General features: G+C 40.3%; 1 protein-coding gene across 7 annotated transcripts in view; it reads left to right on the top strand.

Annotated features, from left to right (window-relative positions):
- The window catches only part of usp6nl (USP6 N-terminal like), a 54,800-nt gene extending 42,631 nt beyond the window's left edge, over window positions 1-12,169 (top strand). For all 7 annotated transcript variants that reach the window (XM_008401586.3, XM_081603723.1, XM_008401585.3 and 4 more), the window contains 9 exons: window positions 912-1,019; window positions 2,203-2,312; window positions 2,611-2,659; window positions 3,639-3,759; window positions 3,994-4,088; window positions 4,168-4,233; window positions 7,033-7,132; window positions 7,206-7,358; window positions 9,813-12,169. In XM_008401586.3, the coding sequence (XP_008399808.2) occupies window positions 912-1,019; window positions 2,203-2,312; window positions 2,611-2,659; window positions 3,639-3,759; window positions 3,994-4,088; window positions 4,168-4,233; window positions 7,033-7,132; window positions 7,206-7,358; window positions 9,813-11,293 (2,283 nt within the window). In that variant the 3' untranslated portion in view covers window positions 11,294-12,169. The remainder of the gene's footprint in view (window positions 1-911; window positions 1,020-2,202; window positions 2,313-2,610; window positions 2,660-3,638; window positions 3,760-3,993; window positions 4,089-4,167; window positions 4,234-7,032; window positions 7,133-7,205; window positions 7,359-9,812) is intronic.
- Window positions 12,170-13,781: the final 1,612 nt, after the last annotated feature.

Here is a 13,781-nt window from a genome sequence, read left to right on the forward strand (position 1 = left end):
AACAGTTTCACATCCGAGTCTGAAAAACGAGGCCAATATTCATCAACTACAGGCGCAGAAATAAGATTGTTTTATAAAGAATCGATTTATTCTCCTGGGAATTCGGAATAGATGAAAAAAATGCTCAAAAATGTATTTTAAAATGCGTTAAAGTTGTAGCTGAGCTAAAATAATCCTGATAAAACTAAGTTTCAGAAACTGATTTGTCATCATTTAAACAGAATCTCTAAACAGTTTGAATTAAAAACTGGTTTCTGATGGGAATCAATACAAAGTGAAAGATTTGCATTTTTATCAGAAACAGGTTTTTATTTCAGGTCCGAACTTCTTATGAACTGAAAAGTGCGGCAGATCAGAGAAGAGATGAGAGTAAATGTGTTAAAATTAAGTCTGGAATTATTAAGTGCATTAATCATAATTATAATCATAATTTAGTGATTGATGAATCGTTTACTGGAGTGGAAAGAAAAAAAAAAGTCAATTTGCTGAAGCAGAAATTAAGTCAGAAATAAATAAAAAAAACACATTTTGCCGGTTAATAAATAAAAAATATTGTTAAAAATGTTCCATCCTGTTACAGAATGATTGAACGTTCACTAAAGGAAAACTGTAATTACACTTTAGGGACTTTTTACTTAAAAAAGGAACTGAATTATTTATTATTTGCATCTTTTATTGTGTTTCTGATAATATATAAAATATGTTTAAGTGGTTAAATGAAGAATCTGCAGATTGGGAAGTTTTTTCTCTTAACAGTCAGAATAATTGATAACTAAAATAATCGTTGTCATAGTTAATATTATTAATATTGTTTTATTCTTTCTAGACTTTGTCTTAAATTATGAGGATTAGATTTAAAATAAATAAAGTTTGTTAAAGGCAAAATGAAGACGTTTAGTTTCCCCCTGCAGCTCGTCCGGAGGATCTATAAGGGCGTTCCTCTGCAGCTCCGAGGGCAGGTGTGGTGCCTGCTGCTCGACGTTCCCAAAATAAAGGAGGAGAAGAAAGACTTCTACGAGGTGAAGGCTCGACTTTCTGTTTCTGTTCTGCTACAAACTCTTTAGAAAGTTTCAGGGAAATAACTGATTTCATTTCCTGCGGTCAGGAAGTCATGAGAAGCAGCACAGCGAACGTTTTGGAGCAAATTTAAACAGTTTGAAATCTAATTTTACCTGTGCAACAATTAAAATAAAGACAGTAGTTCGTTTTTCTGAGAATGGATTTGTAAATCATTGATTCTCCAAAAATTAAAAAGGGTTTTGTACATTTTTTGAGTAGAAAACAAGATTTTTTGTCTCTTTTAGGATCAAATTAACCCTTTAAGTCCCAGGCGTAGCGCCGTCTGTCCTGCAGTAATAATAATGCGTAAATATGTAATTCCGCCACATTTTGCTCCATCTGAAAAACCCCGGCGGTTTCTGACGCTCCAGTCAATATCTGGTCGTTACGGTAATTTCTCCATGTTTAATAAATTAATTAAAATCAGATCTTGATGCACCAAACTGCCGTTGAGTAAAAGTCACTAAACAGATTTGTTTCTGTTTAAAATAAAACCGAAGAAAATGTAAAAACTTTGGTTATTAAAAGAAAATTGCGTCAAACGTTTTCTAGTATAAGAACATTAAAAATAAAATTTATTAAAAGTAAAATATCTCCATCTGTGCTGGCAGGTCAAACTTGTGTAATTTTTTTAATTGATTCACGGGTTAGAAAGGCCTAGTCAAAGTCTGGATGAGAATCTTTGGCTTTGAAAGCTGAACATCAGCCTAGCTGATCAAACTTGTTGGAACTGAACCCTAAAAATACGTACAGAGAAACAAAGTTCTGAAAATGACTGAGTATAAAAGCATGCCGCACTTTTCAGAACAACAGGAAAAGCCGTATCAGCTGATCTGCTTTGATTAAAGCTTCTGTATTCAGAAGCCGCGTCTTTTTGTTCCTGATTCCAGAGTGTGAGTAATAAACTCATTATGTCCACAGTGGGAGACACAAAGCTCGTCTTTCAGGACATTTTTAGGTCATGAAAGACAGACGGCCTTTAATAAGAGCAGATTGTGGCTTTTCACATCCTCTGCTTCTATGGCAACAGCAGACGGTCCACTTCAAGCACCGGCCCTGCTGCTGCGGCGCTGCTGCTGCTGCAGCTTAGAGACACAGAGCCTCTGCTAGCTTAACCTGCCGGTTTGCTGTGCTGCTGTGCAGAAGCTGAAGTCCCGGGCCAGAGCGCTGTCCCCCGACGTCCGGCAGATCGACCTGGACGTGAACAGAACCTACCGGGACCACATCATGTTCATGACCCGCTACGACGTCAAGTAAGAGAGGGGGAGGAGCTAGTTACATTTACTCAGTTACATCTACGTCTTTTAATAATATATTTTTACTACGCTTTACTTTTTACTTGTTTTATTTTGAAGTATCTCTACACAGCTGCAGCTTTTGTGAAAGTTTTATAAGTTTTTTATTGAAAGAAATAAATTTTGGAAAATTTTCTTTTCCCTCATTTTGTTATTTTTTTGTTACTTATATAAATTATTGTAATTTTGGTCCTTAAAATACCAAAATGCTTCACATTATAAAACTGAAGGTATTTAAATGATGATTCTGTTCCAGGCAGCAGGCGCTCTTCCATGTCCTCACAGCTTACTCCATGTACAACACGGTGAGTCTCACTTCCTGCTTTCACCATCAGGGCGAAGATTTCAGAGGCCTGGAAGGGAAATTACTGACGAATCCAAGTTTAACTCCTTACAAAAAGCTTAATGTGTAGAAATTGTTAGCAATAGATACTTTTTCAACAGGTTAGGTTGAGCTTTTTTCAACAAAACGCTACAGAAACATCAACTTTTAGACGCTTTTAGTTTGCAATTCAATAATTAATTTAGAACAAATGTTGCTTCATGCTGTATGATTTTATATGAAGTCTGTAGCACAGAATATATTGTGACTTTATCACCATTTCCTCTTGATTATTAAAAAAAATACGTAATATCTTGTATTAATGACATTAAATTTACATTTATTCCCAGTTTTTAAGCTTTTTTAAGCAGTTCCTCTGGGTTTTTTTTTCATTTCTTGCTTGATGAATTTGACGGGCAGCCAATCAGAAAATTAGGAACAGAAATAACATCTATATTAACTATTTTAACTGACATTTTCTGGAAAAAACTTGGAAATTTCTTGGTGAAAAGCCAAAACATTTGTGAGAAAAAAAACTAAGAAAAGTTTAAATTAATCTAAAAGATGTTCAAGAAATTTTTTTTAAGTCAAAATCATAAATTTCCAAGTTTTCTTTACAGATACATAAATAATTTCTCAAGTTATTTTCAACTTTATCTCAATTTGTTTTCATAAAATTTCTCGGTGTTTTGGTGGCAATTTAAAAAAAAAAAATCGAATAACAGAAAATAAAAATGATTGTGAAAAAATGTTAGATATAAAAATAAATGTGATGAATTTGTTTCACTCTTATTTTTTTCATCCTAACTTTCTGAAGCTCCCACTGCGCCCCCTGGTGGCCAACACTCTGAATAACACTGAAACGTTCTCCGCTCAGCTGCTGATTTCAGTAACTTGGTTGCGTTTTGGACTCGGACGTCATCAGATTTTCCTGTATTCAGCGGTTTCGTGTCGCTCTGCAGGAGGTCGGGTACTGCCAGGGCATGAGTCAGATCACGGCTCTGCTGCTCATCTACATGAACGAGGAAGACGCTTTCTGGGCTCTGGTCAAACTGCTGTCGGGACAGAAGCACGCCATGCACGGTAAAAACTCTTAAAGTTGTTTATATTTAACTTTATAAAGTCAGAGCAGCGACTAATGAAGCACAGCCAGCAGGGTGGAAGCAATTAAACCGACTGAAATAACTTTATAAACGCAGAAAGTTCACTGGGAGGCTGAGGGACTTCAGATGTTTCCAACTGTGATCAAAGATGCTGAGCTGCTAATTTATTGTCATGTTTGTTATGAAACGCGGCCTGCTGCGTCTCGGCCCTCAGGGTTCTTCATCCCGGGCTTCCCGAAGCTGATGCGCTACCAGGAGCACCACGACCGGATCCTGAAGAAGATGATGCCCAAACTGAAGCAGCATTTGGTGAGACACACGGCGGCTCCATAGCAACCAGAGATGGTTAACCCATCAGCGCTCTGAACTGGTTTTACTGGTCCTGCAGGACAACCAGGAGGTTTTCACCAGCCTGTACACCATGAAGTGGTTCTTCCAGTGCTTCCTGGACAGAGTGAGTCCAGAATTTAACCTCTACTTTCTGCTGCTTCTTCTCCAGATGGATCTTTATATTCAAGCACAACACTTAAAGCTGCAGCATTTAACTTTTAGAATAAAAACTATATTTTTTTAAAAACTGACACCAGTTTGGTATGAACAACATTTAGCTCCTGTCTCCTCCAATCAGAGCCCGGAGGCGGGGCTTAGCGCCTATATATGTGTTTTTATAATCCAATTCATTTAATGGGTGTGTATAGATTGGATTATCTAGTAATATAATAAAAAGGATAATTGTTGTTTCTGGTAAATTACAGGCTTCCAAACATCTTTATTTAAAAATAATACGTTATATTAATGTTCAGATGCATTAAAGCTGCAGCTTTATTGCCTTAAGAGCCTTTAACATTTAATCTATCAACCTATAGCGAATCATAAACATATAACTGTGTGAAAACAACTGCATTAATTTAGTTTATTAGTTTCTGCATGAAGTTATTCTGCCATGTTTATTTACTGCAGCTGAATATTTAATTTCTTTTCATTGAGATTGATAAATTATCATCATTATGATCTTCTAATGAAGCTCTGATGACGTTTTAATTACAGTTTGTTATGTTTGCATACAAGTTTACTTTTATTCATTTATCAGAGATGTTCTGCTAAAGATTGTTTTCGTAATTAAGTCAGACGCCTCATTAACGGGAACAGAAGGAATCAATCTTTTTTAATTATAACCGGCAGCAACAGAAAAGAGAAAACGTATAGTTTATAAATAAGATGATTGATTATTGGTTCTGGTTTTGCTCTAACTCTGTCAGTAGAGATGAGAATCTTTAAATGTCTATCGATTCAATTCAGAAACCAGTTTTTCTATTCAAACTGACTAAAGATTCTGTTTAAATCATGACTGACGAGAGGAAAAGAGAGAAAAGCATCAAAATCCATCCATCCATCCATTTTCTTGCACCCTTTTTCCCTCAGTGGGGTCAGGAGGTGCTGGTGCCCATCTCCAGCCAACGTTTCAGGCGAGAGGCGGGGTCACCCTGGACAGGTCGCCAGTCTGTCTCAGGGCAACACAGAGACACACAACCATGCACACACACACTCACACCTAGGGGTAATTTGGAGAGGCCAATTAATCTGACAGTCATGTTTTTGGACTGTGGGAGGAAACCGGAGTACCCGGAGAAAACCCACCATGCACAGGGAGAACATGGAGACACCATGCAGAAAGACCGGGGCCGGGAATCGAACCCAGAACCTTCTTGCTGCAAGGCAACAGCTCTACCAACTGCACCACTGTGCAGCCTAGCATCAAAATCCATCAGTTTATATTTAATCAGAATTTAAACTTCTGTAATCAGAGCATTAGAGAAACTCATCCAGGCGTTTCTCTTTAGTGGCTCTGATTCCTGAGCTCCTTTAAATCTAGAAAAGCCTGTTTAGTTGCTTTTGAACCAAAATACATTTAACATTGATCAACATATTTGATCCGTATTGATTATTTTAACGACGGTACTGGACAAAATGTAACATCTGTTACTGGTTTCACAGCTGTATGGTGTGTTTATGATGTAAAGTTGTTACTGAGAAGTGAGACGACCTGTAGTATATTCACAAACAGACTAAGACGTACAACTGAAACACATTTTTAAATTGATTCCTAAATTCCCAGGACTATGAATTGTGGTTCTCTATAGCAGTGGTCCCCAACCTTTTTATTACCGCGGACCGGTTGAGACGGGGGGGAGGAGGGGGCGGTGACGTCAGAACAGAGGGGAATCCCAAACAGCTGACATATCGCGCAACTGAGGGTCCGGTGGATAACGGAGATGATATGTGGAAATGTTTATTATTAAATCTAAAAGGTCTTTATTATGTTTATTCAGTTAAAAATGTTAACTATGAAAAAACATATTCACCTCCAAATCATAGAGCAGCAAATAGAGCGGCTGCTCCCGTCGTCTTTTATCCTCCGCCTTTTCTTTTTGTTACGTCTTTTATCTCTTAAAATGAGTCCACAAACTGTCACTATTGCTTCTACATCATCATCCGTGTTTGGTTATTCTAAATTCCCGTATGCTATGTTGGGAGTTTTGTGGATTTTCTTCTGGAATCGGGATGTTCGTGACTGGAATCGGTTCGTGTTGCTCCTGCCTTGGACACACGAACCGATCGAACCTGTTGGACTTTATCAGCTCTGTGGTCACAGAGGTTTGGAGAATCGGCCGACATTCTTAAATCTTGCCATCTAAACCAGACTTAAGACTCACAAGCTCTACTCATCTCCTCTCGACCGCAGCCCAAACGCTCTCTGACTCTGGTCGCTATGGTAAAGTTTACATATCCCTTCAAAATAAGATACAGATGCGCCACAAAAACGAACATTTTACTTTCGTGAACATTTTAACTCACGATACTGTCTAACAGGAGCCCTGAGCTTGTTTCTCTGCAACCAGACGGTCCCATCTGGGAGTGAGGAGAGACAATAACACCTGAAGTGTTGCTTATATCCACAGCCTGCTTGGTCTCTACGTGGTGAAGCAGCTTGAAGCTTCATTCCCTCATTAGCAGCCGGTCGCTGCATGTTACGCAGAGCGGCTTGTAATGTGGGAGTCACCTACCGGTCCGGGATAAATCCATTCTCCTGTCTCTTCTCTGGGCCTTTTCCCCTTCGCAAAGAAACTTTCCAAAGACATCTGATTTGTTTCTTGACCGGGGGTTGGGGACCACTGCTCTATAGAATCAAAGTTTTTCAGCTCCTCTGGCCATCAGACAGAAACCTCTAACGTCTGGTTGTGTTTGTGTTCAGACTCCCTTCACCCTCACCCTCCGGATCTGGGACATCTACATCCTCGAGGGGGAGCGAGTGCTGCCCGCCATGTCCTACACCATCCTCAAACTGCACAAAAGTGAGTCCGCTAGCAGCCTGAAGCTAACAGCTGGTGTGTGAAGGTGCTAACTCGGGTGTGTGTGTGGCTGCAGAGCACCTGTTGAAGCTGTCCATGGAGGAGCTGGTGGAGTTCCTGCAGGTCACGTTAGCCAAAGATTTCTTCCTGGAGGACGACTTTGTGATCGAGCAGCTGCAGGCGTCCATGACGGAGCTGCGGCGGGCCAAGCTGGACTTCCCAGCGCCAGGTACTGCAACAGCAATGAGACACGCTGGTTACCGGGTTCCTGCTGTCTTAGCGTAGCAGTAGAGTGTTTCTTCCAGTTTCCTCGTTAATCTACTTCTCTTCCTCTCCTCCTAAACAATGTTAGCCAACAACAACAAAAGTGTGGCTGCGAGTGGCGGCCATATTCCCTCCTACAACAGTAACCGGTGGGCTATCCTGACTGGTCTTTCTTGTCCATGTCTCTCTCCATCCGTCCCACAGTTCGTCCTGTCTGTCCAACAACACCTGGGTTCTTCCCTTCACAAACCTTTTCCCTCCAACATTGTGTTTTTTACTTGTGGTGCTCATGTGGAAACTCGCTCTTTTTTTGTCTGACGTGTTTTACCTCAACTGTGAAGCTGTTGGTAATGTCTCCCTCTGGTGGATAATTTATGGTACTGAAAACAAAAACAACCATTTGGGCTGCAGAACTGAAGCAGAAATGACCAGTAGTGCTGTAACTAAATTATTTTAGCAATCTTTTATTCTGGCAATCAGATTAAAAGTTGGCACATTTATTGCATAAAATGCAATATTATAGCATTTTTTTAGTAAATTTCAACTGGATGACTAAAAAATGCCATTTGAGGAGTTTTGGGTAAAACAGACAAAAGTGTTTTTATCTTAAACGCAGTTTTGGCTGCCATTTGCTTTTTTTTTAAGCAAAGGCCTTTTTTTATCTGTAGACTCCAGTTAATGATTAATTGATTACTGAACTAGTTGATTAATTCAATGAACTTTTTAATCCCTAATTGTTCTGACTGGTTCTGAATAAAGTATGAATAATAAAAAATTAGCTCCTAATTAACTTAATTATCTTTTAACACAGTCCCTTTAATTTTATTCAAACTAATAAATCCATGTAAAATGTTATATTTTACATGTAAAAAACCAGTAGTGCTGGTTAACACTACTGTATTACTCTTAGATTGTTTAACCAGCTATAAAATGTTGCTATAAAATCATTACAATCTGTTGCAAAGTTTAAATTTGTTACATTTACTTGAGTGTGAAGTGTTTGCTTGTTATTTCTTCTTCTGCTGCCATTTAGGGCAGTAACTCTGGTGAGTGTGACAGATGGAAACTTCACCGCAATTCATCCAAATGCGCCGCTAAATTAAGTCAAACAACTTCATTGAATTACCCAAATCAATCAAAAGGAGATTCTTCTTCTTCTCTTCCAGCATTTCCCTTCAGATGTCGCTACAGTCCATCATCTGTCTCCATCTCTTTCACCCATAAATCTGTTTGTTCTTCTCAGAAACCTTCTACTGATATCATCTTTCCTCTCAACATCTCAGTCTGGCCTCTCTGACTTTTTCTCCCGTCCCTCTATCATTCCTGATCCTATCCATCCTCATCTTTCCCAAAGAGAACCTCAACATCTCAAGCTCTGCAGCCTCCATCCTGCTTCCAGCTCTAAACCAATCATCACTGGTCTTTGGACTGTTTCTGACACTTTCTCCACCCATCCCAACACTTGCACTCATTTCTTCACCTCTTTCCTTTGACCTTAAAGTCCTCTACCTTCTTTACGTCACTGTTCCACTTGTGCCCGTCTCATTTTCACACATTCCGTCTTGCAGCCACGGTTCACATGTCAGTATCATCTGCAAACATCATAATTCATCCAGACTCCCATCAGGAAACAATCCCTGAAGAAGTCCCAGCTCTTTCACTCCTGCAGCACACCTCACTGCTGTCTCACAGCTCTCATTCTCTGTCCCACCCCAGACCTCCTCGGCATCTTTTGTATTCTTTCTATAAATCTACAAAAACACAATGCAAGTCCCTTTGCCTTCTCTGTATTCTGCTTACAATGATCTAAAAGAAATGAACACTAATGTCATATTTTCACCAAAAACATTCTGTACAGCATTTCAAACACATACAAATTAATAAAACGTGCATAAAGTACTTTATTATTAAATTTTGATCAGTTTAAATAGTATTTTAGGTTAAATGAATGAAACCTAGTGGAAGCAGAACAACATGGGAGCATAAATAATCTCTTCAATGAGAGAAACTCGAGTTCCTTTCCTGGATAACTGATTCATCAATGCATCCTAACATGCTCTTATCAGCATATCTTAATATTTTGTGTACTTTCATAAAGAGCTGGTGGTACAGAACCAACCCTGGTGAAGTGGGTCGCTGCTGATTGATGAATGGAGTAAGACTTTCAGAGGCCACTCAGCGAAGTGAAATCCCCTTAATGGAAATTAAAACACATTTCTGATGTTATTTTTGTCTTCTGCTGTGAATTTGTTTAAGTCCCGTCTTGAATGTAACGCTCCTCCATTTTTACCTCGATGGCAGTGTTGTTGCATGAACTCATGACCCTGTTGTGACGTCACTACGCAGTGTGTTCAACCATCACTGTTCGTTCAAGTTCCTGATGGAGGAATAATGTGAATCTGTTGTTCTTATGTTGCAGCTAATGAGGATGAGTTTCCTAAGAAGCCGTTGGGGCAGCTTCCTCCAGAGGTCGCAGCGCCGCAGATGAATCACGTGGGCAACGGTCAGAGCCACACGGAGCCAGCCGAGCCTCCGAGAGACTCCAGTCCGGTACCGGGACGCCAGCAGGACAGCCGGCCCCCGAGCCGGGCACGCAGGGACTCACTGGAGAAGCCGTCCCGCCATCACAGGGCGGAGAAATGGGATCCTCACTCCAGGAGATCCAACGAGCTTCTGAACGAGCAACCAAAGCGGTCCGCCTCCACCACCCCAGAGAGAGGAATCACTCCGTCATCAGCCCCCACCCCAACGCCCAGCCGCAGTCCTCAGAACCACGCCACCGCCAACCACAACTCCAACGCAGCCTCCAGTTCTCGTCAAATTATTGGCCCCCGCTGGGTCAAACCCTCCGAGACGAAGCTGGAAGCGGCCAAAGCCGCCGCAGCGCGAGAGACGCAGCAGAGCCGAGGGGCATCACCGGCTCCGTCCAGCCCCAACGACGGCCTTTATGGCCAACGACGACCCCGGCCCAAAGGGTTCATTCCTGGCTCTGATCGGGGCTCCAATGCCTCCCAGTATGACAACGTACCAGGACTGTCAGAGCAGGATTTTGAGATTCTGGAGCTTGAAAAGCCTCCATTCAGAATGAGGGCCCCTCATAATGAGACTCCCTTTACTGTACCAGCACCACACCAGGCCAGCAACGTCGCCTCGGCCTCAACAGGCCCCAGGATGACCAAGCATCACCTCCCTCCTCAGTTTCTACACAACAGTCCCCCAGGGTTACCTGCTGGCTACTCCGGGGCTCAGAGTCGGTACAGCACCCCACCTCAGCAGCAATCTCCAGGAAGAACTACAACCGAAGTTCCCATCCTCCACCCAGGCTACAGCGTGAGCCTGGACCACCGAGGGGAGGACAAACTTTACAGAGACCCCAGATTTAATTCCCCCTCCAGCACGTCGTATAGGGAACAAGTGTATGCCACCACCCAGCGGCGGCCCAGCCACCTTTCTCCTGAGAAGGCGCTACAAAATAACTCGTTCGCCACGTACCGCAGGCAGCCCGAGTCCACCCGAAACCTTCAGAGCAGCTCCACTCCCATCTACCTGCAGCAACTAACGTCAACCACACAAATGCAAACTTCCCTGGACTACAGAATCGAGGGAAACCCCCCGTTCATGCCAGGAAGCAGGCCTCAGCCAATCGTAGACGGCTTCCAGTGGGAGCTAGTCGATGAGCGCCCTCCTCAGTCCCCCGGTGGGATGCATCGTTCGCCTAGCTTCCAGCAAGCCCAAATGTCTCCGGTTCATGAGTTCACCTTCCCCCCCAACCCAGACGTTCTGCCTCACTACAGGACACAGTTCCAGGAGCAGCGGCAGCAGCACCCCCAGCTGTTTGGTGGACCACACTACAGGCAAGCGCCAGAGGCTTTTGCCATGCAGGAGTCGATGCTGCTGTGATGTTAGGACAAAAACTGAGGTGTAGTCATGGACACTGTGGTGAAAACGAGCAGAACTTGGTTCTGTTGTTCTTTACATGTGAACAAAACGCTGGGAGACACACCAGCCTCTGACATTTCTACTGATCGCTTTAAAAAACTGAAGATTTTATTTTATTTTTGGATGTAAATCATGAACAGAGGTTACAATATAAATATATACATATATATCTTTTAGAGTCTGATGATGTACAGTGGATTTTTGTGTTAATCTTGATTTTTTTTTTTAAATCTCTTACATCCAGGTATTTAAATCTGAGATTAATTCCCTCTGTTTGCTTCAGGATGACTTTTATTAAAGGACCAGGGAGCAGAACTGATCGAGTTCATTTCAATCATGGTGCAAACAGCAGGTTATGTTTGGTTTTTAGTGAGTCTTTGTTACAGTTCAGTAGTAATTTTCAATCATAATTAATGTATAATGCATAATTAAGAAACCAGACGTTTGTTTTTACACTTCAACCATAAATACTAAATTACATTAGGGCTATATAATAATATATAATTAACTAAATTGTTAGCATTAACAGCTACAGCACCTGGATCAGGGTGTAAACTTGTTTCAGATTAATTTCCAGCTTATGTTTTGTTCATACCTGCTACCTTTTGACTACTGGACCGTGATGTAGAACACACTACATGTACCATGAACGTCGTGCATTTCAACTACCAACTCACCACATTCCATTTTTTATTGTTCATTCTCTGGTTTAGATGCTTTTAAACAGCATTAAACTGCTTCTCGTTGCAATTTCTAAGTTATATTTGCATTTTGTGAAACAGTTAAACTGCAGTTTCTTCTCACACTTTGTTTAATAAAAGCAGGTGGTGAAATTGACTCTTTGAATGCGTTTGTGCTTTAAATCTTACTTAACTTTGTAGTTAAATCCATAAAGAAAACCTGATCGTTGGGATTATTTGATTACTGTTTTAATGCCAGCTACTTTCTTTAATATATAATATAAAATATGGAAATATTCTTCAAAAAAGATTGATTTAGTCATTTTTCCATAACATACATTTTTAAATCAATATTGGTTTAGGCATGTAGAAAGCACCTGCCTTTTTTGCTCCTTGCCCCAAAGTGCCCTTATGGTCAAATTTTTATTTTTTATTTTTTTTTTATTATTTTCTAAGCCCTCTTCTGACACATAATAACATGTACTAAAATTATTTGCTTTTTTGTGTCTTTTTTTGTATAACATAATAAGCCGGTCACCTTGTTACCTTTGACCTTTTGCCCGTGACGCATGACGCAGTTGCCTCTCGCGCAGTGAGATATGGCGGCTAACTGGAGCTCAACGTAGTGAACGTTCCAGATTACAGAACCGTTTTTGGTGAATTAACGCCTCCGTCGCTAGAAAACCCAAAACGTTTTGGGTGAATAAAGTGGTAAATAAAGACCTGCTGCTTGTCAGATGACGGAAAACGTTGAAGTATCGTTTCTGCTTCAGCTCGGAGTCGCGGTTTAAGCAGAGAGGTGATGAAATACAACAGACACTGACAGGCCTCTGCGTCTGCCTTTCTCTGAACTACTGAGCTGGAGGAGACAACCAGGTGAGGAGAAACTGTTCTTATCTATCGATTCAGTATTTTTTTCATAGACATCAGGCTGTTGTTGTTGTTGTGCTATTAGCTAGCTGATAGCTAACGACTTTGCTAGCAAAGCAAGATAACTAAAAATCATCTTCCCTGTATCATTAATGATATCAGTCAATTCTTTAGTATTTATTATGCAATAAGGGAACATCGCCCGTCCAAAACCGATCATCTCTATAATGGATATATGTCTTCTAATTTCCTTTGCTGCATAATGTACATTACATTTATTCCAGCGTTGGGTAAATGTATCTTGAAGGAGAATATCACTTAAATAAAAGTCCAACAAGGATATTAATTTAGAATTAAAAATAACTCATCCTAAATTACCATGATAGATATAATGAATGTAATGAAAGTGACATTAATGAAGGGAAAAAACTCAATCCAGACTTTAAGTTTAGTTTCTGGTTCGCAGAGTATGAAGTTAAATTTGTTTCCCAATTATTCAATGGAAAAAAATACTAACCTCAGTTAAGTAAAATAAAATTGTAATCGAAACTTTTGGAATTGTAATGATTCTTTTAAAGAAAAAGTTTTGTTTAAAAGACTTTTTTACACATTATAAATCTGTTGTTGTGATTTTAGTCTCTGCTCAACACGTCATGTGAGAATCACAAGCAAAACTTTGAGTCGCAAACAAAAACTTAGAATAGCAAGAAAATATTTCTGACAAGCGCAAATAAGTTTTTGAAAAAAAAATCAACTTCATGTAACTTCATGAATGTGTGATTTAATTATTTTTTTAAGTTGTTTTTTTTTTTAGCAAAACTCAGGCTTTTCTCATGGTGACATGCATCAACAATTCAATATTTGCTTTTGTGTTTTTCTGCAGTTCCATGTTAAAGTTT

The sequence above is a fragment of the Poecilia reticulata genome, chromosome 23, assembly GCF_904066995.2.
Source record: "Poecilia reticulata chromosome 23, P_reticulata-male-v2, whole genome shotgun sequence".
NCBI lineage: Eukaryota > Metazoa > Chordata > Actinopteri > Cyprinodontiformes > Poeciliidae > Poecilia > Poecilia reticulata.